The sequence below is a fragment of the Callorhinus ursinus genome, unplaced genomic scaffold, assembly GCF_003265705.2.
Source record: "Callorhinus ursinus isolate GAN/ISIS: 27379988/994484 unplaced genomic scaffold, GSC_fseal_2.0 scaffold3, whole genome shotgun sequence".
NCBI classification, from domain to species: Eukaryota; Metazoa; Chordata; class Mammalia; order Carnivora; family Otariidae; genus Callorhinus; species Callorhinus ursinus.
Window position 1 is genome coordinate 43,849,682 of NW_027397065.1, and position 26,738 is coordinate 43,876,419.

A 26,738-nucleotide genomic window follows, 5' to 3' on the forward strand; every position below is an offset into this window, starting at 1 on the left:
TTAGCATTTTGTGCCTTGCAGTACCTTTGGGAGAAGAGCTTTTATTTGTGGAGTGATCATTATTATAACAAAGAAGAGCTACCTAATAATTTCCACTTTAACTCTGCAATGTGCCACGAGCATTTCAGAGCCATTATGCTAAACTGTGGTGGGGTAATCATGTTATTGTCATAGTTTGAAGGAAAGAAAATCTCCTCTACTTTGGTAGCTGTTGGGGGTGGGGGAAGAGGTAAAAAAAAAAGGCAAAAACCCATCAACTTTAACTTTTATTTTTAATGAGATTTAGAACGAGGAATTGGCTCTCTGTCCTTGTGGTTACCTAGAGTGTGAAAATTCACTGGTGAAGAAGAATCTTTTATTAATTAAATCAAGACTTGGCTGGTGAAAGTGGTTTTGTATTCTAATCAAATCCAATCCCCTCCCCAATTTCGTAATATTTTCATGGAGATAGAATTGTATTGATTATTACACTCCCGGGCTGAATTGAATTCATTTATAAATCTTTGCACCTTCAAATTCTACTGAACATATCCACTGTGACTATTAAAAATGATCTCTCCTTGCTTCCTCTCCATGTCTCTGGCTATCCTGCGTGAAAGAAAAACAAGTCCTTGGCTGCTTCAGATGTGGTCTGAGTGTCCTCAGAGTAAAGCTTACCCAGAAAGAAGAGAGAGGAGAGGCTCAGGATTTGTTAGTCAGCACAGCTGAGCTTTTTTTTTTTTTTTTTAATTAGTATCAATTTGTTCTAAATAGTACAATCTTTATCTCTTACAGAATTAAATGCTCTGTTATTTAATTTTTATTACGTAACGTATTACCTTCATGCGTGCTCGTTGAAAACATTCAAACTGTACTACTTTCTATAGAGTAAAATTTAATGGTCTCTCTGCCCCTCAGCCCCATTCCAGTCAGTGACTATTTCATATGGACCCCCTGGGGACAGTGGGTGTACATCCTTCCAGACCTTTGTTCACATGTAACTACATACACACAAACACAGGTGCACAGACAGGCTCATAGATGTCATTTTTAAAAGTAAACAGGATCACATTGTTTATTGCTTTTTTACTTACTAACATACTTTGACATCTTTCCATGTCAGTTTGTAGAAGTCTTTTCCATCCATTCTAATGATCCTCCTAATAATCTGTAGTATGGATATACCATAATTTATTTAACCGCTCTCTAATTGGGGGCACCTAGACTCTTGAATATTTTACTGTTAATACTGCAATGAACTTTTGGGTACCTATAGTTTTAGGCACACTTGCAAGTATTTCCTGGGCTGCTTTTAGTCTGGCATGTTTGTTTGTGACTAGGATAAAAGTGTAAAGTGGTGACCTGGGAGTTAAATTTAGCCAATAAATATTTTGCTTACAGCCTACACGTTCAAAAAAATTAAATTAGTTGCCAGCGTTAAAAGATTGGAAAATTTGCATAAAAATCTGGTTCTCAGCTTCTTTCAAAAGATCAGAAGCCTGGACCACACTGGGCCTGCATTTGTGTAGGAGAACAAGTGGCTAGATCTTCCCCAATTCCTAGTTTCAGGGGCCATCCATCTCATGTTTGTTCTGAGACTCTGAGCTGCTGTATTCATCTGTGTTTTCTGCCTTGCCTGCATGGATCTGTGAGTTTTTAACAACTGCTCCTGGGCCTGCTCTGTTTAGCTAGTCACAGTGTCTTCTACCATTCTTGACATTTTAGAGTTCTTCGTTTGGGGGGAACTATCCCATGCATTGTTGGATAGTTAGCATCTTTGACTTCCGGGCACTAAGTGCCATAACATCCCTTCCCCATCTCTCTTTCTCAGTGGAAGAGTCCATGAGTCCTTTACCTATTTTCCAGACTTCCCAGTGGGGAAATACCACAGAGCTTCCTCTTAAGACTGCTATGACACACAGAGTATAGAAGCACCTTTAGAATGTTTTGAAGCCCAACTTTAGAAAGGTCTGCATGACTTCCTTGCTCTAAGAATGGCATCTAGCCTCTAAGCGAGGATAATGGATGGTTGAGTATAGAGGTAGGATCCATCGAGGGATGTGTCACTCTTTTCTTGAAGTACTTCCTTCAAGGGTTCTTTTCTCTAAAAGTTACAAAGATGATGTCACATATTGTCTCCTTACCAGCTTATCTCTGGAAGCTTGATGATCTTTCTTTCCTCTGGCGAGTTGACAGTTAACTTTGTTTCTGGTTGGTTGCTCACAGAATTTGAAAACATTATCACTTTCTTTAGAAAGCGTGTGAAAGCGCGCGCACGTGCGCACGCACACACACACATATGCATTTACATGCCTTCTTTATCTTACAAATAACAAATTGAAAGAAGCGGGAGGGGATTAAGGCCAAAACCAGCTTGACCATGCTATCAGAATATCTTTACTGTTGGAGAGTCTCTCAAAGATACACCAACACCGTTCTGCCGCCTTTTGTTCAATGATAAGTAAGCCTGGAGGAGTCCCTACTTATTTAAAGAAATATCTAGAGAAAGTTACTTATCTAAAGAAATTTGTATGATTATAAAAATAAAATTTTAAAAATTAAAAGAAAGCTAATACAGATAATAAACATCAAGACTCTTTTGTTGTTTATGAGGGTAGTCACAGGGTCAGCATTTAATGATGCCATTGGATTTCACACTTTGCCACTAGGCAGGACTCTTTGAAGACCAGTTCAGTTAAACCAAGATCCTATTCTCAGAAGTATCTGGAGATACGGCACTCTTTCTATTCTACTTTAGCAACTAAGTACTCAGTTCGAAATTAAGAATTGAGATTTTGAGACATTAACTAGAATGTTTCTGAACTGCTTTTATTTTAGGAATTCTACATAGTTGTTAAATGTACTTGATTTCTCTTACAAATTTCTTGAAATCATGCATCATATTCTGCCATTGGTTTGGGAATACTCAAGCATGCATTTAAACATCTTTACTTTTTATTTATTTATTTATTTTTTAAACTTCTTTACTTTTTAAAGAAAAATTCTGCTTAAGAAAAAGTCCTGTGCCTGTGGAGCATTGATCACAACTTTTATGTGTGTTAAAAATTGGACAAGAATTTTCAAGTCATGAATCATTTACATTTTCTTGATTAATTATTTTGTTTTTGGGAGAAAGTGAAGGAGAGAAAAGGCATCTGAACTGCCCAGTTTTGGTTGTAAATGTATTACTATGAGTTCAGCCAACATGAAATGTTTAGTTTGGATATTTCCTAATTTCTCTGTGCTATTTTATAAGATGAATTTGAATCAAAATCAAATCCATTCTACTTGTTTGTGTGGTGGCACGTGAACAATGGTCCCACCGGGCTGGGCTTAGTATTTTCTTCTCTTCTTGCAAAAGTTAAAGCATGCCATTTTGCCAAATTTGACAAAGTCCAGTAGTTTTTTTTCCAGCTTTTTCCCGTTAAAATTAACTGGTGCTCTCATTGGCTTCAATATTTGGAAAGTCAGTCTTGGATACTTAATAAACTTTTTATTAAAGAGAAGGATCTCGTTTCCTCTCCTTGTGCAATATCTCCCTTGCTTTAGAATTTTGCTTTGTTCTTGTTCATAAAAGTAATCATGAGAACAACAACATGGCATTGTGGAGTTAAAATTCCTTGGTGCCCTCTCAGACATTTCAAAAACATAATCCTACAATTTATGCCTAACATCTTTGCCTAACAATTCTGTTGAAAGTATGCCATGCTCGCCAGGCAAGCTACCCCCAGTCTGTTTAGAATCATGGTATTTGCAAATTATTTCCCATCTCCAAGGGCCATTTGTAATGGAAAGAGAAGAGATACGAAATTTTTAAGAAGTCCATTCTAGAGTTTTATGCCTGGGAATGGCAACAAAGCAAAGGTCATGGGACTTTTCTGTGGTTCAGCCCTGACTCAGCTATTTAGTTACATAATTCACCCGGAGTGACCTGTATACTTTACATCTATAAAATGGGATCCATGACATTTGTTGAAAAAAATCTTAATGATTTCTAATGAGAAATGTTGCTGTGTTAGTGTTACAGATAGAAGGCATGGAGCAAGAATATTTTCTTGCTCTGGTCTCCTTTCTTTCTCACTTCCTTTTGGAGAGAAATGCTTATCTAAAAATCTATCGATTTTCTTTTCAGGAAGTATGTTTAATTATGAAGCAATTCGATAAGATTTCCAATGTGTCCCAAAAAGCCACCCATTTTTTTTTATCTTTAGCATCTCATAAATTAAATTTTGCTTCTGGGTTTTATTTCATAAAATTTCAGGTTTCAAAATGATTGGGTAAAATATATGTATGTCAATAGAAACAATGAAACAAATGCTTTTAAAACTGAAATCGCACCCTTAGGTTTCAGATCCTAAAGCAGCTAGGAAATGCTGAGATCTTGGGGGACTTTCTGTTAGTGAAAAGATAAAAGATATTTTTTTTCTTTTTCTCAAGTCTCCATCATTAAAGTTTGGTTCTAACAGCAGACTCCTTCTCTTTTTCATGTGTATTGAAAAGCAGCTACTCCCTGTATCAAAGCCATCAGCCCGAGTGAAGGATGGACGACGGGAGGTGCGACTGTGATCATCATAGGGGACAATTTCTTTGATGGGTTACAGGTCATATTCGGTACCATGCTGGTCTGGAGTGAGGTAGGTGTTGTCTGAACATTAATATCTAATAGGTTGGTCTAGTTGAGGATACTGTCTACACTTGAATTTCTAATAGAGTGTGTGTAGAATTTCGTGGTGCCACCCTGGGTGGGCCAGCTCTAGTCTGCAGAACTCCGGGAAACCAGGAGACATGGGTTGGGTATACCTGGAGGCACCACTTTCTACTGGAATGATTTCCATCCTCTGCCCTGTAAGCACCAGGGGATCTTCTGTTTTGTCATTTGTCCTCTTACGCTAGCCAAGGTGTGGAGGTCCTATTGTATATTGGGAATTGGAAAGGAGATGCAGAGTCACCAAATATATAGGAAAAACCCTGTTCAAACCTTAACAAGGTAGTAATCTATGAATAGTTGTAGATGGGGTGTACGGGAGGCCCATCTTCAAGGAGCACCATGCCTATGACAGTAATAATACAGGTGTGGGTGGTTCTTGACTTATTCAGTGATTCTTCATCCAAGGGTGAAGGATTTACCAGGGCAACCTCGAAGAACCAAAGGCTTTTTCCAGCCCTAAGAATTTACAGGTCACCAGCATCTTAGTATGTGACCCCAACCACATGAAAATGACTTTGTTCTGTGTGCGTGGTGCTTTCTAAGCACTGTGATCACTATTTTAACCTGCCAGTTGACCTGCCTGGCAATAATCCGTTACCGTTAGCTCAAGATTATAAAACACAAACATCACTGTTGTATAGATGCCATGGAAAACTTGCCTTTGTTTTCTTTCTGTATTCTGAGCCTACATTTCTTATCCAGCATGCCAGAGCCCCTTCTCTTTCACTTTCCCAAAGTTTAGAATAAAATCCATGTTAGGGCTATAAGGTACTACTGAGTTCATTCATCCCACTTGTTTTATAAGCAGTTGTGTGAATCACTAAGCTTTCTTGGGACTTACTGTACACTAGGCACTGTGCTCAGCTCTTGACACAGATCATGCCAATCCTTCCCTCTATACCATGGGGTAAATACACTTAGCATGTATGTGTTCTTGATAAAGATACTAAAGCTTGGAGGTATATGCTTACAGAACCCCAAAGCAGCTGTCCAGAGCCCATGGCGTGTGGATCATATGTGTGTAGCCAGCCACACAGAGAAGTCAGTAGCAGAACTGAAGCTAGAGCTCCAATTTTTTATTTCAATGTCTAGCTGTCCTCCCCTAACACCTCTGTTCAGACCATCCAGATATTCTGTGTCTTTTCTCTAAGTGGGCCACAGAGGTAAGCAGAGAGTTAAGACTGATCGCTGAGTATGTTTACCTTCCTAAAGCAGAGGCTTTCATTCTTTTTAAACCTTCTATGTGCACTTTTCACTGCCAGGAACCCACTCAGACCAGCCTGTGCTGCTTGTGTTTCCCAGGCCACCAACTAGCGGCTTGCACTTGGCCAGAGAATCAAAGCTCTCGTAAAACTGAATCAGAAATGGGCTTCTCAGTACACCGAACTAATTGTTGTCCAAGTTGGATGGATCATCCCAGGCATGGAAGGTGGCCTGAGCTCATGCTGCTGACTGCACCCCATTCTTTGTTGGAACCATTGGGTTGTAAAATTAGAAGCATCACATACATGGCATATTTTGCCACCAGTCTGGTGTCTTTATCCCTGCTGGAGACGGCAGTCCTCACAAGGACAGCTTCTCTCAGATCTTGTGGGCTATATATCCATCCCTTTCTATCCCTCATTCTGTTGCTTATCATGCAAGTTGGGAGAGGGGAAGAGTAAATATAATATGGACTTCTTGCTCCATATTACTGAAGTGAGGCCTGAGAAGTGGGATTCAGAATTGGCAGGAAGTCTTACTAAACCTCTGAGAATAAGGTGGGTTAGTCTGCAGGTTCCTTTAAAACTTTGTGTCTCTCTTTGCCCAACACTACATTGGTTATGGAACAAGGGCTTTGATCTATCAGGAAATCATTAATTTGTACCTCCACATCGCTCCTAGTCAAGGTCCTTGTGTTTCCTCTCTGTTCCCCCACATTCTTGCCCTGTTTTGGGAACAGGTAAGGAAGATTGAATTCTAATTTACCCTCTTCCAAATTGCTTCAAAGGATCTGTTTCCATGTAACAAAATCAACGTAAGTCATGAAAAAAAATAACCCAGTAAGGCTACACCTTTGTCCTCGTCTTTCCTCAGGCCCCCCGTTGCCACCGGCTTGCATGTACCAGAAGCCCCTCACAATGAATCCCAGTGGGTTCAGCTAGGTGCTGAGGGTGGGGGGATACATGCTCCTTCTTTACCCACCTCCTCCTCCCAAACTGCTCCCATGTGTGATTATGTCATAAATCAACGATGACCCTTCCCTGGTGGAAACCTACCAGGTAGTTTCCAAAATTAGATATTATTTTAAAATAAGTAAATCCTCTGCCACAATTTACTTATTTAAAATAAGTAAATCCTCTGCCATAAGAAGTAAATCCTCTGCCACAATAGAATTTATACACAAAATCTGAGTGGAAGATTTTGCTTTGTGTTGTTATTATAATAGTCTTAACATTCAGAAAAATGAGCCTTGCAGAGGTGAACTTCTTATAAATATTCTAAACTATTTATATATTTAGATTTTCATACATACTATTTGACAGACATGATTTTCTCTTCCTTTTAGTGGAGGGAGAGAATTTAGTACTGCTTCAAGTCCAAAAACCCATTGTATAGTAATGAGAAATTGAGAAATAACTCATGTTTATGAAGGGTTTATCATGCATAAGCACTTTGTGTGTATTATTTTATTTGATCTTCATGATAGCCCTGTATTAGATACATGTGAGTAAACCTAACATCAGAGAGGTTAAGAAACTTGCCCATCATCACACAGATAGTGCTAGAGATGGCATTTATCCTACAATGGCTATTTTTACAAAGGAAATAAAAGCCCAAGTTACTGAGAGGGTGAATGGACACATAAGAGAGGGAAGAAGGACAGAAATAGGAGAATGAAAAAAAAAACATGCATAGTAATCCAGGTAATAGGGTAGGAGAGCTACTAGTACTAGTACTAGTAATAGTAGTAGTAACCATGGCGGTTGTTTTTAATCACATAAAATTACATAAATACCTTTCATTTTGGTAGAGGCAAAAAATACCCACTAGTTCTGGGGCCATTTCTTCAGGCTTCCATTGGATAGATTCAGAACTCAATACTGTGAGTACTTAAGAGAGGATATCTGTGAAAGATCTGTGGAAAAATGTGTAGTATGACTAATATCAGCTAACATTCACTGAGCACTTGGCTCCTGCCAGGTACCATGCTGAGCATTTGGTATGGCTCTCCGGCGAGCATGTTGTTCTTGTTTTACTGATGAGGAAATTGAGGCTTGGGGAAGTTAAACAAGCTATTCAGTGATCAAGGGGTGCACATGGGATTTGAACCCATCCCCAGGGCCTCACCTTCTTAACTGTCCATGATTTAGCCTATGCCAGAATTTTTACCCTCGTGTTTTATCACGGCAGACTAGGGTGTAATGCTCACCATTGCCATTGATTTCTTGTACTGTGGTGAGGTGGGGATGGGTATCTTAACAATTATTATCACCTTCCAGGCTGAGGTAGACTTGGGATGCAGAGGAATCAGAGTGATCCCTTCATTTTCTGGTTGTATAGGCTTGTGGGTGGAGCCATTGGCTTCCAGGAAGAATTTATCCTTATGAAGAATACATGCCTTGTGTTAGGGGCAGAAGACAACCTCTTCCTTGTCAACGTAGAGAACTTAGGCTGGACAGTGAACCTGTTGGGGCCTCATCTCTAGATAGGACCCCTATTTATCTGACTCTTTGTCCCCTGGCCATATGATCTCTTGAAGTTTTGCCACCTCTAAGATCTAGTACTTCTAATTTTACGTAGACTTTTATCTCTTCTCCATTTCCTCACTCTATAGCCCAAAGCACTCAGGAAGCAGGCTGGTGCACCAGGACAAGCAGATAACATTTTAGCTTAGCAGCTGATGCTATTATTTGGAGTCTTTTTTTAGCTAAAGAATTTTAAAAAGAGTGAGAGAAAATAGGGCTGGCTTAATTTACCCTCATCTATGCTCTTTCCCTACCAACCCAATTTTTGCAAATCAGTAGTTCAGTTTAGCTCACTGATTGCCCCCTGAGGGTTGGGAAAAAGAAAGGTGGCACTCCATTGCTCCTCACTCAGGGCTGCCTTCTGTGGGCTCCCAAGCTTGGGGTGAACTACATGGCTTTCTTGTGAATTTGGTTTGCCATCTTTGTTATTCTTCTTCATTGTTTCTTGCGCTTTCTCCTCTCTGTCTTTCTAGAAAGCAAATTATTATACTGATACCCTTGGGCATCTTATCCTTTTTCCAAAAGACTTAACAACAACAACAAAATATTTGTAGTGTTTTATATATAAACCCAGGAAAACCAACAAGGTTGACGTGTGCTCGTGATTAACATGGGTTGAGCTTTTTTTCTTGATCAGAGATACTCTTGGTTGTTTTTGCTTTTCCATCAACATGTGATTTGGTGGAGGGAGGGGCTCCTACTACTAGTTTGTAGAATTAATACTTATTTTAATCTTTCCTTGAACAGCTCTAATTGCTAAGCAATGAGTACTGCTTGGCTTGCCTGTTGGTGTCTAGCACTGGGATAGGTACTATGAGTGATCACAATTAGGCTTTATGGAATTTGGTGTTTTATTTGGAACTTGCTCTCATGAAACAAATTAGGGAGTTACATAATATATTTTTATAATCCAGTGTTAAATTACTAGTTTAAAATTCAAAGCAAGGTTCTAGAAGGCACAGAGAATGGTACAGGCAAAAGTAGACTGTCCAAACAACCAGTCAAGCTCCTGTTATGTACAGATGGATCTCTCTGCTAGGTATTTTAGGCTCTCACAGTCCTTTGATTTAATCACAGCAATCTCTGGGAGAATTTATACAGCCTAAGATATTTAAGATGCTTGTAAGGAAAGTACAATGGCGAGATTGGTGAGGAGCAGGGGATGAAGGGGACTTCAGGCAGACAATCATCCAAGCAAGAGTTTAGATTGCGTGGGGTGGCAGCAGGCAAGGAGCCAGTCAGGAGATGTGGGTATTAATTGTAGTCTTTCTACTGCTCAATCAGAGGATCTAGATTTTAGTTAGCATTGGTCATCGGGCCTTAGTTTCCCCATCTTAAAATGAGGGGCTTAGACTAAATCCTCATTGAAATCAGCTACAATTGTATAATTCCTTTTATCTAGAGTTTATTCCCTTGAGAGTCCCTTCAGAGTAAGAGTGATGATGGGTAGCAAGTAGCTTCTTTTCTTCCACTATTATTCTTTACATTTACGGCACACTTGCAGTATACCAATGTCGTGTTTATTTGCAAAAGCATTCTTTGAACGTCATCAAAACCATTTAGTTAGCTACAAAATTGGATCTCCTTATTGCTGTATCTTTAGTCTGTATTTCTGCTCTCTACACCTCAAGTCCTGGTATCTGATATAATCCTGGGACCTAGACCACAGTGTTGGTCTAATTCATTTTCCAGATAGCTCTGTGGAATATACCAATTCTTTGGGATATCAATACGTATGCTATGGGAGATGAGGGAGGGAGGTTTTTCCTGGTAAGTCTGGGAAATGTTGAGTCAAATAAATTCAACTGATCCTTGTTCTAAGACTTTGCAAAGCTTTTGAGATACTAATATGCACTGTGAATACCTGGAATACAAAATTTTGTGACCACAGAAACTTTTTTCAGGAATCACCTTATAGGAGGATATATTGGGGATGGATGGATTTCATGTTAATGAAGTAAAGTCATGAAATCTAGTCAAGTGATTGGTCTGGGGTAGATGTGAGAAAATCATCTGAAATATTTGCAGAGTATTATTCAGATTAGATCAGGAATGTGTAAAGCCATTATTCTTTAATGCTGCAGGCTTTGAACAGAATTTCTCTCATATTTTGCGTCTGGTTTTAGTCACTGCACACTTGGCATTAGATGCCCTGTGATTTTGCAGGAGAGTTACATTTAAAGATTGCTGGAACCTCTTAGCTCAGATGGAGAAACCAGTTTTATCACTGTATGAACCAGTGAGCCTCACACAGGGGCTACATGTTGTCTTTTGCATCCAGATGAATGTTTTCTTCAACTGCATTCCCAGAGATAGGGGGAAATCCAAAGAAACTTCGGGGGGGGGGGTGCTGGGGGTGAATATAGTTAGGTAAATAAAAGGCAGTTTGGGGGCTGAGAAATGATTTCCTGTTTTAATCCAAAAGTTGGAAAACACAGTTTTAAATGTAGTTCCTGACTTCTTTCCTATCTCTCCTTTCCATTCTCATCTGTACACAAAGCTCAGAGGAAGGATTGTAAATAAAAAATAGCATTTGCCCCTCTGTGATGTTGAAAAATGAATGGCTATAACTCGTACACATTCCCACTGGAAATTTCCCAGGCCTTTTTGTTTGGTCTTGATTTTTACGGAACTACATGTAGAATCACAAAATTTCGAGGGCTTTGAGGAAACTTTCCAGTCATCAAGTGCAGCTGTTTTTTGGAAATGAGGAAAAAGAGGCTCCAGAGTCATACTGTGACTTGTCCTGGGAATGCATTAGCTACTACTTAGTGCTGGGGTCACAGCCCAGTTCTCCAGACACCAGCCTCACCCCCCATTCAACTTTCTCTCATTCCAGTTTTCTCATGGTATTTCTTTAGTCTTCTAATAAACTTCCTTATATTTACCAAACCCTCCCAAATTTTATACATGATGGCACTGACATTCTGATGACTGTTATTTATACCACATTTATATGCAATACAATTCCATTCAAATAAAAAATAAAATTAAGAAAGGCAGAGAAAGACATTATCACAAATATCTTTTAAAATTTCATAATATGGTCTATAAATGTCTGTGTCATTTATTTTATATATTTTGGGGCCTACATGTATAAGTTTAATTCAAAGTTGATGAAATGCATGGATTTAAAAATAATTCATGGTTTCCTACTTGCCCTAAATATATAAGTTGCCAAGTCTGTATGCAACCTGTACTTACTGATCACCTGTTAAGTGGAAGATGCTTAGTGCAAAATTATAAACTTTATTTGTAAGGAATAAAAGGAGCAGCCTGAACCGGTTGCATTAAACTTTGAATGTGACTTTGAAGAACACCTTTCAAGCCCAAGTTATTTTATGGGGAGTCATTTTTAAATGAGCCAGCATATTTAAAAAACAGATTAAAAATACTCTAGAGGCCTCTTTAACGTAGTTACATAGTTACAACCATGCTCACCTTATTCCTAAAAAGGCTTTAGTCTATATTTTTATTTTTAATGACTAAGGCACTCGAAATCTATCCTCTGTGTTAATAATCATGGGATGGTTAAAAATGACTTTAAGATGACATTCTCCTTTAGTTGTTTACAGTGCTTTCAGGAGGCGCAAGTATGTGCCCATCACTTGAAAATGGAAACCAGACAAGTGTGATGCATTTCTAATTTTAACATGAATCGAAGACAAAATTCACACCTGGCTGCAGTCATGTGACTTTTATGAAGAAAATGGATAACTATATAGCGTTGTGTTCATTTTATATGTGTGCTCTAAACAGCTTGCTGGAACGGCTCCCTAATGGTCTGAACTAAAGCCTCCCTCCTTATACAACCTCCTGGCTTCCTCCTTCCTAAACCCACAGCCCCTCACTTTGGGATTCAAGCATGCCCCGTGAAGGCTCTGACCTCTCTTTTTAACATCCTTGCCCACTATTTGCCTTAACTTAGGCTTTAGTCACACTGAGTCGTTAGCGGACTCCTTATACCCAGACTGATTTTTTTGCCTCTGTACTCTCACCTTTCTTATGCCATTCCTTCTTCCACAATGTGTTTCCCTCCTCTCTGTGTGCAAATTCTTCTGCCCTTTAAGATCCAGTAAAATGCCCCTTTTGTTTGTGAAATCTTCCCTTACAGTTTAAATATTGAATATTTCCCTTCATCCTAAATTCCTACACAGTCTTATCTGTACCATATTATGTTCCTTATAACTTTCTATCTTTAGTTATTGTGATTTAAAGGGATGTTCTCTCTCATAAGGCAGGATCCATGCTAAATTCAGCTTAGTCTCTCAGTGTTTAGCACAGATCCTTACATGTCAGAGGCATTAATTTATACAAATTTTTACAAAATAATATTGAATGACACCCTCCCTTCCTTCCTTCCTTCCTTCCTTCCTTCCTTCCTTCCTTCCTTCCTTCCTTCCTTCCAACAAATGCTCCTTATTAGCAACCATTGTATTCAATGATGCTTCAAAGTGTCAGGACCAGATAGATTGCAGTTTAGTTTTTGTTAATGCATGCGTGATTAGGTAGTTTATATTTAGATATATTTATTGTGCAATAAGGATGCACATAATTACCTTAGTGTGAATCTGTTGGTTATAGTGAGGATTAAGTAATAATAAGACTAGCACTTTCTAGGTGATTGATACCAGTGAGACCTTCTCCTAAACTCATTATAGGCATTATGTCAATTAATCCTTAGATTAATTAGATAGCTAGCCTCCTCCCCCTGTCCCACCTTCTTCTCAGGTAATGAAACTGAATGCCAAAGAGGTTGAGTGACTTTTCAAAGGTTCCACAGCTGGTAATTTACAAAGCGTGGACCTGAACCAAAAATCTCTATGACTCCAGAGCCATCTTTTAGCCATCAAATAAGACTGTAGTAAAACCACACTTACCCAAAGAAACTGTTATATAACCTCAACTGTCAAAAAAAAAAAAAAAGTAAATATAGAAAATAACAGACTTTGGGGTAACCAGAACAATAATTTTTAACAAACTATCTTATCTGTTTTCCCAGGTCATAGCAAATCAGAAGGAGCAAACTAGAGGCAGGTTGTTACGAGCAGGCTCAGTGACAGCAGAAATGACAACTTAATGTCAAGGGCGGAAATGGAAAACCTAAAAAGCAGACGCAGGACTCTATTACTGTGTGGCACATTAATGACTGTTCATAATGACAGTGGCCCTGTGTCATCAAGACAGAGATGGCAATTATATTCAATATATTCTCTCTAAAACAGCAAGATGTGTGTAATGCATCCTCAAAAGACTCCCAAGGAAAGCAGCTGTTGTGGTGCTGTATTAAAAGGGGTTTGGCTCTGGTTTTCTGTGCAGCTCACTTCCTGAAGGGGCATGTTAAATGAGGAATTACCGAATATATGTGCAAGTATCAGTGTAAACTGTATGCAAATGTGAACTATGCCACACACACACAAAAACTGTTCAAATGCATCTCTGTTTAGTACCGTATAGCTTTAATATCCCTTTCTTGGAACTTGGAAAGACCAAAAGTATTTTGTTGAAAGGTGAGTTCATTCCCTGCTACCCCACCTATCAATCTTTTGGCTTTTTTGTTTTTCCTTCCTAATTCCATAGGCAAAGATTCTGCCTTGCAAACCGCCAGCTTTGTTAACAAACATTTAGTCTCTTCCATAAATGTATCTGGCTTTAGTTTTCCTTTTATATTTTAATTTTCAAACAAACAAGCAGCAACCCAGGACCCTAAGCCAGACCCGAGCAGGGAATGATGTTCCTTCTTAACTGAATTTAGAAAAACAAACCTTGAAAAAGAGCTCATTGTGCACTTTCAAACCACAGGGGCTGGCGTTACGGGTGTCCAGTCCTCTCCTTCTGGAATACTCTGGACCTCAGGAACTCACCAGTGCTTTTCCAGCTCCCAGATGGTCAGGATGGGATCCAGTCTTTAATGGGGCCCAGTTGGCACAAGATTTACATCCTGGGAAAGAGCTAGAGAAAGTTTATTTAAAAAATAAATTACTGAAAAATAAATAAATAAATCAACCCACAAAACCAAAGGTAGTTGAAGTATAATGTATTTATTTTAGCTTTTTTTCTCCCAAATCTGTTATTTTGAAATATGATCTTGTTGCTGTTTTGTTTTGTACAATTAACTGCATTGAATTAGGGACCTGGTTAGTCTCTTGGTCAGAAGAGTTGGGTAGTATATTTTTGTGAATGCTTAATGAGGATACCAGGAAGCTTGAAGTTTTTTTTGGGAGGGGGTAAAAGTAAACAGTTTTTTTAGTAAAAAGTTTTTCTAGTGGAGTGGTATTGATTATTTCTTTTTTGTCGATTCACAAGTGACTTTATTGACTCTTTATCTAAAATTATTAGTGGTGGTTAATAGCATTACGGTATTCATTCACTCAGTGTTCAGCAAGTATTTACTGAGTGCCTACTGCTTCCCAGGCACTGTTAAAAACTGAAAACAAGAAAGACAAAGTTCATATCCTCACAGGGCTTATATTCTACTTGGGGTTGCAGACAATAAATAGGAAAATATATCCACATCTCTCTACTATGTGTGTGTGTCTCTTTCTACATATGAGAGAAATTTCAGGCAGTGTAAAGGAATACTTCTGACCCTTCAAAAGCTTAGGTCTTAAATCCCTTATTTAACTCAACTCCCGAGATTTTAGTTTCAAGTCTCCTCTGACATTCATACATAAAGTTTATCTTTGCAAATTCATGTGACCCAACATATTTTGTTAAACATTGGGCTAAAGTTATTTTCTTGAAAGGACAAAAGGAAACCAGAATGTTTGTGAAACAGTAAATGCCTCCACTGGCTTTCTCTCACGTTCTCTGAGAAATCATATACTGCCTTTGAGACAGGCAATTCCTGGGAACGAAAAAATCTGTGTTACGAAACCCAGAGAACTCTGATTAGGGAACAGCCAGAATGCACTGAGGGACTCAGGAGAAGAGATGGCATCCACTGATTTATGTTGTATCCACTTCAGGGAAATAGAGATATAATATGGAGATTTAGCCAGTACAGTCGCCATGAATATACACTTTTCATATTTCAACTTCCCTTAGGAACTCCTGAAAATAATATTTTTTAAACACCACGTTTAACTAGAGAAAGATGAATGTTTCAGAGTGGAGGAAAAATAAGTTTACTTGTTTGGTCACTACTACTGTGGTGTCTCTTTAAAAATCCTTAGTCAATTTGGTTTTGAAGCTTTAATTATGCTTTTATGTTACAGTTTTCTTATTTAAATGTCTGCTTCGTGTCCATCACTCAGCACCCCCTGCCTATCTCAAAAGAGATGGATATTATTATCCTAATTGAGGAGGAGGGAGAATGCTGTGAGAATTATTAATACATAAATTAAAAAATTAATCTGGAAAGAGCTTTAGGGCCTCTAGAGAAGCTCTACCCCAACACAAAGCATATTTAACATTATTATAAGCACTCCCACAGAGCAGATAGGCCAGTGCAGTGCGGGATGAGTAAACTGAGGCACAGAGAAGTGACAATGGGTGGTGGGGCCAGTGTATGTTAGAACCCAGACCCTTGGGTGGGTAACACCTAAAGACTGCTGCACCAGAACCCACTTAAGGCTTTTTCTGGTCTTGACTGTTAATTATTTCTCCAGAGAAGAAACTTCCTTTTTACCCCTTCTCTTTAAGTCTTTGCTTGTTTGGACTCTGTGTGTGTTGAAAGTGATTAAGGCTAAAATATTAGGACTCTAAGGCTAACAAGGAAAACTCACTAGTGTGCTTTCTAGTAATCCTAGTTATTTTTCTGGCTTTGTGGCTTGGAACTTCAAGTTGCATTTATTTCATATAGTCCCATTGGTTAGAAAACACACATAAAGGCTTACCTTGGAATTGCTTTTTTTTTTGCCGAGAAATAATTCTCAGCTAGCTTCTCAACAATGAAAAAGGCTATTTTAAGTACCTACTGCGCTGCCAGAACCTTTAAGGTTGTAGAAGCTGAGGACTCGTTCTATCCTGTCAGCAGTGGAGACAGGTTGGAAAGTCCATGTGACAGCAATTATGGAAAAGCCATGAACAGCAGTTGGGAGGGACAGTACAATATACAATGGTGGCCCTCAGTCAGGCAGACTTGCCACTTCGTGATCGTGTTTCTTAACTTGCCTGAAGCTCATCTTCCACATCTGTGAGCCAGCTAGCGCCCATCCCTGCCCCTAACGCTGCAGGACAGAAATCAGTGAAGGAGTTTGCACAGCACCTGGCACATAGTTAGAGGATAAGAAAAGGCCACTGTTGCAGAAGCCACCATTAAGGTCCCCACCGCCCTCCACTTAGTGTGAGCTAGAGTGCTACTGGCTCTCAGAGAAGAAAGTCATTCTGAAGACTTGCTCTTTCCCCCCACAATTCCGCAACATGTTTCCATTAACATTTTTAAATACTAGGTACCCACCTTTACCTCCCATGCGGGTCCCACTTATTTTAAATTTTTTTATTTTTAAAGATTTTATTTATTTATTTGACACAGAGAGAGAGACAGCGAGAGAGGGAACACAAGCAGGGGGAGCAGGAGAGGGAGAAGCAGGCTTCCTGCTGAGCAGGGAGCCCGATGCGGGGCTTGATCCCAGGACCCCGGGATCATGACCGGAGCCGAAGGCAGACGCTTAACGACTGAGCCACCCAGGCGCCCCTGGATCCCACTTTTGATCCTGCGAAAGGAATTTATAAAAACTATTTAGAGAGTTACCCTCTCCCAGGCCCTTCTTCTGGGCTTCCAGAATTTGCAAACTGCCTTTTTGGAGGTTTGCACCTACCTCCCTGCACCCTCCATCTCCCTCCCTTTCTGGTCTATTCACAGAAGAGCTCCTCTTTCCTGTTTCTCCTGCTTTGGTGGAGCATAGGCCGCGTCCACCTCCCCCACGTCTGCGCTCCATCTCTCACCACAAGCGTGCCTCACCTGGCCAGCCGGCGTAGCACTCATCTGCTCTCGGGCTCTGAGTCTGGAAAAGAGAAAATGCTCACACCAGCAGCTTGGAAGGAATGTGATCCCTGCTGCCACATGTCCTTGGTGTGCTGGCAGCCTCTCCTGGGCCTTGCAGAGCCATGTGTATCTTTTCATTGGAATGCCACCCCTAAAAATTATTTCTTCTGATTATAATATTAATGCATTCTTATTGTTGAGAAGTTAGAGAATTCAAAGGGGTATGCAGAGGAAAACAAAATTAGCCATAGCTTTACAATCTGGTGGTAACTATTCTTGACATTTTGATGATTTTCCTTTTAGTCTTTTTTCCATATGCAGACATAGATCTAATTCTTATATAATTAAATGCAGTACCTATTGCACAAAACTGATGTTATTCTACATTTGATCTTTAGTAAAATTTTTCTCATAATAAAAGTAATACCTGCGAATGTACAAATTTACTTATTCTAGAATTATTTATGTGATTATTTCCTGTGTAAGCACACACGCGCACGTGCGAGGAGGAGAGAGAGCAGATGAATCACATGTCATCTGTCCAGAAACACACAGTTAACATTTAGCATTGTTTTTTTGTGGACTGTTTCCTTAGTATTACTTTCTTAACCTTTCTTCTTTCTTTTATTTCTTCTTCTTCCTTCTCACAAGAGTCACAGACCTTCAGACATCCTCTTCTCTTTTACCACTTAGATGAAATCTGAGCAGTGGTCTCATGCAGGGACCTGAGCACTAAGCCAGTTGGATAATTCATTTTAAGAGCAGTTTAATTAGGGAATGAGAGTTAAAAATTATCAGGTTAGGAACAGTGAACTCTTATGGATAGGTATTACTATGCCTAATGGAGTCAAACCTCTTGTAGAATTCTGGCCTAATTTATGTACGTGTTTATTCCAGAAATATTTTGGAAATATCCTGTATATAGAGCATTAGGTTAAATACTTTAGAGGATACAAATATGAATTAGAGGGGCGCCTGGATGGCTCAGTTGGTTAAGCGACTGCCTTAGGCTCAGGTCGTGATCCTGGAGTCCCGGGATCGAGTCCCACATCGGGCTCCCTGCTCGGCGGGGAGTCTGCTTCTCCCTCGGACCCTCCCCCCCCATGCTCTCTCTATTTCATTCTCTCTCTCACATAAATAAATGAAATCTTTAAAAAATATGAATTAGACCCTGTCACCGATCTCAGGAACTATCTAATGAGAGAAAAATGTGTAGGAAAATCTTTACGGCACAGAGCAAAAGAGGATATTAAATGTTACAGAATACATGTCATAATTATATAAGCTCTTACAAAGGTGCAGGTAACTCTGACTTTTAAGACCGAGTAAAACTTAATGGAAGAGAAAGTACATCGTTTTAAAGAATAAGTAGAATATCAGTAGGGGAACATGTTGGCAAGGAATGACATGAACAAAGCAAAGATGTTAGGCAAGGCTGTGGTGTTTTCATGCATCCACATGCCCTACTCTCCAGAATGGGTAAAAGCAAAGTGGGAAGTAGGACTAGAAAGGGAGGTTGGCTGCCAGGCCTTAGGGCACCCTGAATATTGTGCCAAGGAGTTTGGATTATATACTCTGTGTAAAGGGGGCAATCGAGGGTTTGAGTAAGGCAACGACATGATGAGGTTATATTTAAAGAAGATAATTTTGGCAAAAAAGTAGAAGTAGAGACCGTTTCAAAGGCAATTGCACTATTGTAATTCTCAGAGTAGGAAATGGTAACAACCTGAACAGAAGAAAGTGGTAAAGCAAAGAGCCAATGGAGGTCAGTGGTGGAAAAATCAAAATGACTGAAAGAAAAACTGAAGGTAGAAAAAATAAAGATGATCCTATTTTGGGTGATTCAAAGGATAGCATTCCCTTAACTGAGAGTGGGAACATGGGAGCAAACACTACATTTATAAGTAGTAAGATGGTAAATTTAGCTTCGGTCATGTTGGGATTGAGGCAGCAATTAGATGTGTTCCGGGAGATTCTGTTTCTCTGTTGCTAATAAAAATTTGGTGCGTGGCCAAAGAAATCAAAGCTACAGGTGTAGATTTGGAAGTCAGTCTAACTGAGGTGGTTGAGCCAATGAGTAAACTCAAGAAATGTTAGGCAAGTAAAAAGAGAAGAAAATATAGAACAAAATTTGTAAAATTTCAACAGTTAATAAGTTGGCAGAAAGGAAAAGTTGGCAAGTGAGGAAAACAGGAACCAATGAATAAGAGAAGAACTCTAGAAAACACTTATTTACAAGCAGAAGAAACTGGTTTTCTTCCTAGTGTTTCAAGACAGTATTTGTTAAACTTGTTTGACCCTCGGCTTTCCTCATCTGGAATACATATCCTGCAAGGATGGGTTTTAAAAGATAGTGAATGTGAAAGTGCTGTGGTAAACCATCAGACACGCAAGTCTTAGGTCTTATAATTAGTGTCACAGAAGTGAAGAAAGTAGAGACTTCCAACAAGGCAGAAAGTAGTGTCAGATGCTACAGTTTCATAAGAATATTTATATTTAGCTCAACTGGTTTGGCTTGTGATTTAAGGAAGTTAAGTCCGGAGTGAATCTGTTCTTTAATCACTTAGAACAGCATTTCCCAAAGTATGGATCATGTGTCTCTAGTGGTATAGGAACTTTGGGTTTGACACAGACATCAGGCAGGACTGAATCACATAGTGAGGAAGGTGTTTTTTTGTTTGTCTTTTAATCTTCTGATTAATATTAAGGGAGTAAGTCTGAGTTGGGGCAAATAAGTCTGTAGCATCTAACACTAGTTTCCCCTTTCAGTAAACCCCTTCAGGTTGTGAGCATTATTTAGTTATAATTTAACAACATCATATTAACTTTAAAATTACCATTTCTACTGCCTTCTTATTTTGGCAAGGATACCAGTTTTCCAGTTGGGAGAGTGATATAAAGTTTCCTTTAAAAATAAGTTATTTTAGGGGCGCCTGGGTGGCTCAGTCATTAAGCGTCTGCCTTGGGCTCAGGTCACGATCCCAGGGTCTTGGGATCGAGCACCGCATCGGGCTCCCTGCTTGGCAGGAAGCCTGCTTCTCCCTCTCCCACTCCCCCTGCTTGTGTTCCTTCTCCTGCTCTCTCTCTGTCAAATAAATAAATAAAATCTTAAAAAAATATACCTTGTTAAAAAATAAGTTATTTTAAACAAAAAAGTAGTTGATTTTTTAAAATATTAAGTACAGAATTGTAATAGGTGGTATACAGTTACAACAAAACTGAGAAAATGGTATTCCAATAATGGGAGTTTGGAAATTTTAGATTTACCAGAGCCCTTCCTCATTCTGTTTCTTGGAGTGGCTACCTCAGTTCAAGCAGGTTAGAACGATGTGGGAAATTATCCATCCTGGGACAGTGGTGGCCTGGTGGTGGTTGTCTTGGGCTCTAGACTTCTAGATTTAGACCCTGTTTTTCCCCTAAGATATTGGGTCAATTTTTGAAGCCAGGAGATTTTTCTAGAATTTTGTGTCTTCAGAATTTAAAATGAGAGGGTTAGTTTTAAATGATTACTAGAGTTCCTTCCAGCAATAAAGTCTATGATTCTCTGAGTGATTAGTAAATAAGCCTGTGCTTTCAAATTGATACAAGTTAGAAAAAATGTTTTTCCTCTGTAAGGCATCAATATCATATGTCAATGCCAGAGGCTGTTTGCAGACTAACATCCACGGCGAGGAAAACATCAACAAATTCGTTCTTTAATGATAATTCATATTCTACCTCATTTGCGAAGGACAGTTATTTCAAGAAGGAATCTCTGCTTTAGTTAAGGTGATTGATTAAAATTGAAAGTGAAATCATAAATGAAAATCTGTTTCAATTTCCTGAGCCTACTGCTTTATGCCAATACCTCACTCTTAACTCAGTAGTTTCACTGCAGTCCTATATAATGAATTCAGAAAGCCCATGAATTCTGTTACTTGGGGTAGCAGCTCATTGGTAATAAGTCCTTATACGTAAGAAGATGTTTCTATTCATCTATTTACTAATATCTTTCCACCTTTTAAAATTTATTTCCCCTGAAAGGGAAGGCAGGTGAAGTATTTTCTAACTGGCTAAAAGTTCTCCTAAGTGTTATTGTGAATTAATGTAACTCTGCATCCCAAGTAACTCTTAAAAATAGAAGTATACCACCTATTTGGAATCTAACAATATGGCTACTTCCATCATAAAAAATACAGCTAAGGACCAAGCAGCAAATGAAACATGGATATTGAATGGAGATAGAAAAAACCACCCACGCCCATCTTGGGATCTGAAAAATTTGAGTTTATTACTTTAGACTTTAAAAAGTTTCCATATGAACAAGTTCTTCTCTATGATTAGGTAGGAAGTGTTTGTCCCAGTCATTTTTTGAGCTGCATCGGTGTCACGTTTTGCTCAAACTTGCGCTAACAAGGGTTATCTGTGTACACGCAACTTAGCAATTTTAGGATTGTGTTTTCACATCTGGAAAAAAGGATAATAATAATAATAATGATAATTTGGTCATTGATTTGACAAAATTAGTGTCTGTATGTAAATTCCTCAGCCACGTAGTAGATACTTCCTAGGTGCTCATCAAGTGTTAATTCCCAACATTGCAAAAACACTTTGATGAGTTGAGATTAAACATCAGCGTTTGATTTTGGAAGATCATCTTTTACTGCCCTTCAGAGCCTCTTTCCTTCTTCTGTTCTCTACACAATAGTAAACTTGATTTCCTGATTTTGGTGCTTACAGATTAGAAGTGCAGATTAGAAGGTGTAAAGAACACCAGGAAAAAAAAGACAAGAAACTGAATAAAATAGAAATAACTTAAAAATTATAGTTATCTAAGGCCATTTAGTGCAGGGGAAAACAGCCCCTCATACCTCAGTAGTCACTAAGTAGGCTTTTCTGTATTACAGCAAGATATTTCCAAATGATGATCTTGATTCATCAAGGCTAAATTAAAGTACATATACTTTGCTTATTTTAGAAAAAAAATGTAATGGTTTGGGAAGAAATTAAATATGAAAAGGACAAAGTTTTAAGTAAATACTTTTTTGTGTGCTTTTCTGGTTAAAACTTTAGCCATCCAAAACACTCACCCATGGAGATGAACTCAGTCTCTGGGGGTTCCACATATGCATGATCTTACTGAAATATCTTTCGTGTGTCTCCAGCAAATAAGCTAAGGCTCCACACATTCTACAGAAAGGGCTAGGCATTTCTAATTACTAAGCTGAAATAATTTTTATGCAGATGGCCTTTTCTTTATGTTTCAAAAAAGAGCATTTGACAGAAATTACTTGTGGACTTTCACAGTAGCAACTTTCTCAGATTCTTTTCCCTGGGACTTGGTGTTAGGACTGTTTACCCAGGTGGGCCCCAAGGGCTGACACTTTGATTCTCACGGTGTCACCTGTGGTTCTTTCATAGTGCCACCTGTAATTTTCTGGGCAAAACACTGGAATTGGGTCTGGTTTGCACATTAAAAAAAAAAAAAAGCTTTTTCTAAGTTATCCTCATAAGTTAGTATGAACCCAAGTGCTAATCCATTGTATACTGACTCAGTACCACAAATATTGAATTAAATGACTGATAGGAGTCAAGAAGTGGGCAATTGCAGATACTGTAGAGAGAGAACGTGTAGAATCCAGCACCGTCAGAGGTCAACCAGTCAAATACCAGGGCTGGATTTTTCAAAGAACCAGATAATGCCAGTTTTACGACCATTAATAACATTTCAGTTATATAAACAAAGATAAGAGTAATAAAAAATAAATTCTCCTTCTCAGTGTAATCTGATTGCCAAGAGGGTTCAGAAACGAACTTTCTCACTGTGCACGTGGCATTGCATAATGGACCAGTGATCATTCTGCAGCCCCCTCCCCAACCTTCCATTTCCCTTTTATGGACAGTCCTTAATTCTGCCAGATCTCTAAGCTATTCCAGGGAGGCAGTTTCTTTGGTTTCCCCTTTAAAGCTCTTTGATTGTGCCTCTGGTAGTTAATGCACCAAATGGTCTTTAGGGGTATTTCATACGTGTGCTCTGCAGCTAATCAGAGTGCCTTGGCCCACTGATTTCCTACTTCTGTGTTTTCCACATGTTCAAGGGCTCAGTTCAAACACCAGGCCCACCAACTTCTGGAAAGGCATGGTAGAGCTCAGCTCTGATTTGGGTGTCTGCCTCAAACAGAGATTTTCCAAAGGATATCCTGTAGTAGATGAATCATTCCATTAGGCCAGGTTCACTCTTCAAACCAGGAAGCAGAGTGCCTGCTGTGCAGGGAAACTCAGATAAAGTTGTTGTGGCTGTGCTCGGAGCACTTGTAAATATTGTTGTCAGTGTCTTTGATACAGGTTCCATCAAGATAGTATGTAAACACTGACAGGTTAATTATGTGTTTTAAAGCTATGTTTATTGAGAGCTGATGGGAAGGCTGTGAAATTAGTCCTTTACATATCGCAGTGACAGTTTCCTCCCCAATGTCTTCCCCAGCTGATTACTCCTCATGCCATCCGCGTGCAGACCCCTCCTCGGCACATCCCTGGTGTTGTAGAAGTCACATTGTCCTACAAATCGAAACAGTTCTGCAAAGGGACACCGGGAAGATTCATTTACACAGGTAAGAACCACCGCAGATGATGGACACAGAGCTTTTCCTTGGCCTTGTGGGTATTTTACTTTATCTTGTATGTTTACGTGTGCATTTTATTTTAAAATCTAGTTTCTAGGATCCTCTTCTGCTTAGTCCATTTCACCGTATGTATGACCAAATGACTTGCTATTATTATTATCATCATTATTTTAAGAATTCATCTGGGTGTCCATGTTGAATGAGAGGATCAGTAGAAAAAATTGATTGGATACTTAAAGAAGCAGCCTGAGAAATAAGGAAAGGGGGATGAAGTGCTAGACAATTCGGAGTCTCTCTGGATGTTAAGCCCTCTGCATTGGGGTTTATTTGCTTTAGGGAATACGGATGTGCTTTAATGAACAGTACAACTTCCTTCTAGCCTGGTCATAGCTAGAAAATTGGTAGTTTCCTATTTCATTCTGGGTTTGTACTTTCTTCCCCGGTAAACTGCATTTTGCCCTCCCCGAACAGCCTTACCTACCTGCCTTGCAGTAAGAAACTAGGGTTGCAGAGTGAAGGTGAATTGACCACCCATCAGATGGAGAGAACCAGGCAGGTTCCCTGTGGAAATGCAAGTACACAGCCTAAGTGTCCAATTGTACTTTAGGAGATCCTCAGATTGTAATGTGCTAGCCAAACCCCCACGGATCTTTCTATAATTCAGATTCTGATTCAGTAGGTCTGGGTAGGACCTGAGACTCTGCCTCTCTAACAAGCTCCCAGGGGAGGCTGATGATCTTGGTCCGTGGACTGCACTGGGAGTAGTGACATTCTTGGCCCTCTGCTTTACTACCTGTCATCCCTAGGTAGCTGTCTCCAGGAACTTGTCCCACGTTTCCTTCTTCAATCAGTAGAGGACCACAGGCCTGACTAAGTATAGAGCATATGTTGCTTTCACACAAAGAAGCTCTAGAGCAGTGAAGAGATAACTCTGTTAACATATCCTAATTATAACCATACAATTAAAAGGACAAATTTTATTTTGCTGTGACATTTTACCTCAAAGCATGTTTCCTTTTGTATTTTAAAACTAGGAACAAAACCAACCATACTTGTTAGTCTCAATTTCTCTCTCGCTCTCTCTCTCTCCTTCTCTCCCAAAATTATAAAAACAATTAATGCATCCTGACCCTTGGAAATGCCTCCCAGCCCTTTAAACAAAATGCAGGTTTGGTGCCTGCCTGACGATTAGTTTTAGTTAATTGAAAATTATAGGATTGACCCAAGAGGAGAATTTTGTTTGCACTCCGATCACTTTTACAAATTAAGGAAAATTACCACAATTTTGTTTAGCTAAGGTTTCACACTGAGTTCAAGAAATTAGCTCAGCCATCCCAACAAAGTCAGCACTTTGTTAGTGAGCACTTGAAAAAATAATAGTCTATCTGGAGTTTTGTGGTGTATACAAACGAAGCATAGAGAAAGCTATGATGCTTTATAGAAGTAGGCCAAGTGTTTTTAATTAGGCTCATTGGTTCAGCGTAAGTTTTGAAGAACAATCAAACTAGCAGATTAGCTGTTTCTTTTAAAGCTAGGATTTCTTGCCATTCATTTTTCCCATGAGAACTTCCACATAGCACTATTTTTTTTTTTTACAAGCCTCATTATGGGCCTGCAGGAAAAGGACCAATTGAAACTTCTGATACTGTAACATTCCCCACCATCATTCCGATGGATGGGAGTTTTTCACAATGTTCCTCACTGAACTCGGTGTTCTGGAACATATTACAAAACCACAGAGGCCAAATGTTTTCTCTGAGGAGTTTGGACTCTGTTTTTGGCCAGAAACATTTAGGCCTTGCTGGCTGCTTATTTACTCTGCTATTAAGAACAAGAAAAAGGAGAAGAAAAAGAAGAAGAAGAAAATGCTTGTGTGGTGGGAGGTACAAGAGGCAATCAGGCATGATTCCGCTTTGGTGACAACATCCCTGCCCATTAATGGTTCCATTTTGTGGTCAGGTCTCATTTAGAAGAAATTATTTTTAATCAGTGTTCAACAAAATATCCCCTTGAGCCACCTGGCCATAAAAGTTAAAAAAAAAAAATCATCCCCACTAAATTACTTAAGTTCTCAAAAGAAAATAGCTAGGGACCCATTATGATTTGGAATTTTTTTAACCATTAAAAAAATTGCCATCAATTTAAGAAATCACGTCTTGGAAAACCTGTATCATACAGGAATTGGGATCAAAGATAAAAGCGCACAGATTTGCAAGTCTAGCAAAGTAGTTAGGGCTAAGAGAGAGAAATCCTGGGTGTGCACGCACGTGTGTACGTGTGCAGGAAATTTAAAGTCTGAAAAAATGCTTCTTCTGATCTTGCCTTAAACTGTGGGAAATAGACAAGAAGATATAGTCTTTTAAGTATTTTAGGAGAGAGTTTAACTTCTCTCCGTGTTAGAAAATTAAAATTTTGAAGAAATTAGCACAGAAACTTCTCCACTGATAGAGTTGGCTATTAGCTTGCTGTGACATTACATCATTTCTAACAAAGGGGAATCTCTGTTAATTGGTGATTACACCAATTACTACACATGGCCTCTTGATTAGCATTAAATGCCCTACTCAGGGTCACTTGTTCATGGCTGGTGCTTCTGATTTACTCAGTTTACCTCTGTGCTTGTTACCACTTATCAACCAAGGCAGAGATGGGTCATAAAACCTTTCTGTTCTTTTTTCTTTCTCTTTCTTTCTTTTTCTTTCTTTCTTTCTTTCTTTCTTTCTTTCTTTCTTTCTTTCTTTCTTTCTTTCTTTCTTTCTTTCTTTCTTTCTTTCTTTCTTTCTTTCTTTCTT

The 26,738-nt window shown here is 39.1% G+C and overlaps 1 protein-coding gene across 4 annotated transcripts in view; it reads left to right on the forward strand.

Moving 5' to 3' along the window:
• The window catches only part of EBF1 (EBF transcription factor 1), a 393,384-nt gene that overhangs the window by 289,116 nt on the left and 77,530 nt on the right, over nt 1-26,738 (forward strand). For 2 of the 4 annotated variants that reach the window (XM_025867126.2, XM_073890484.1), the window contains exons 9-10: nt 4,480-4,613; nt 23,808-23,934. In XM_025867126.2, coding sequence (XP_025722911.1) covers nt 4,480-4,613; nt 23,808-23,934 — 261 coding nt within the window. The remainder of the gene's footprint in view (nt 1-4,479; nt 4,614-23,807; nt 23,935-26,738) is intronic. The other 2 variants (XM_025867125.2, XM_025867124.2) reach the window with 1 other exon arrangement.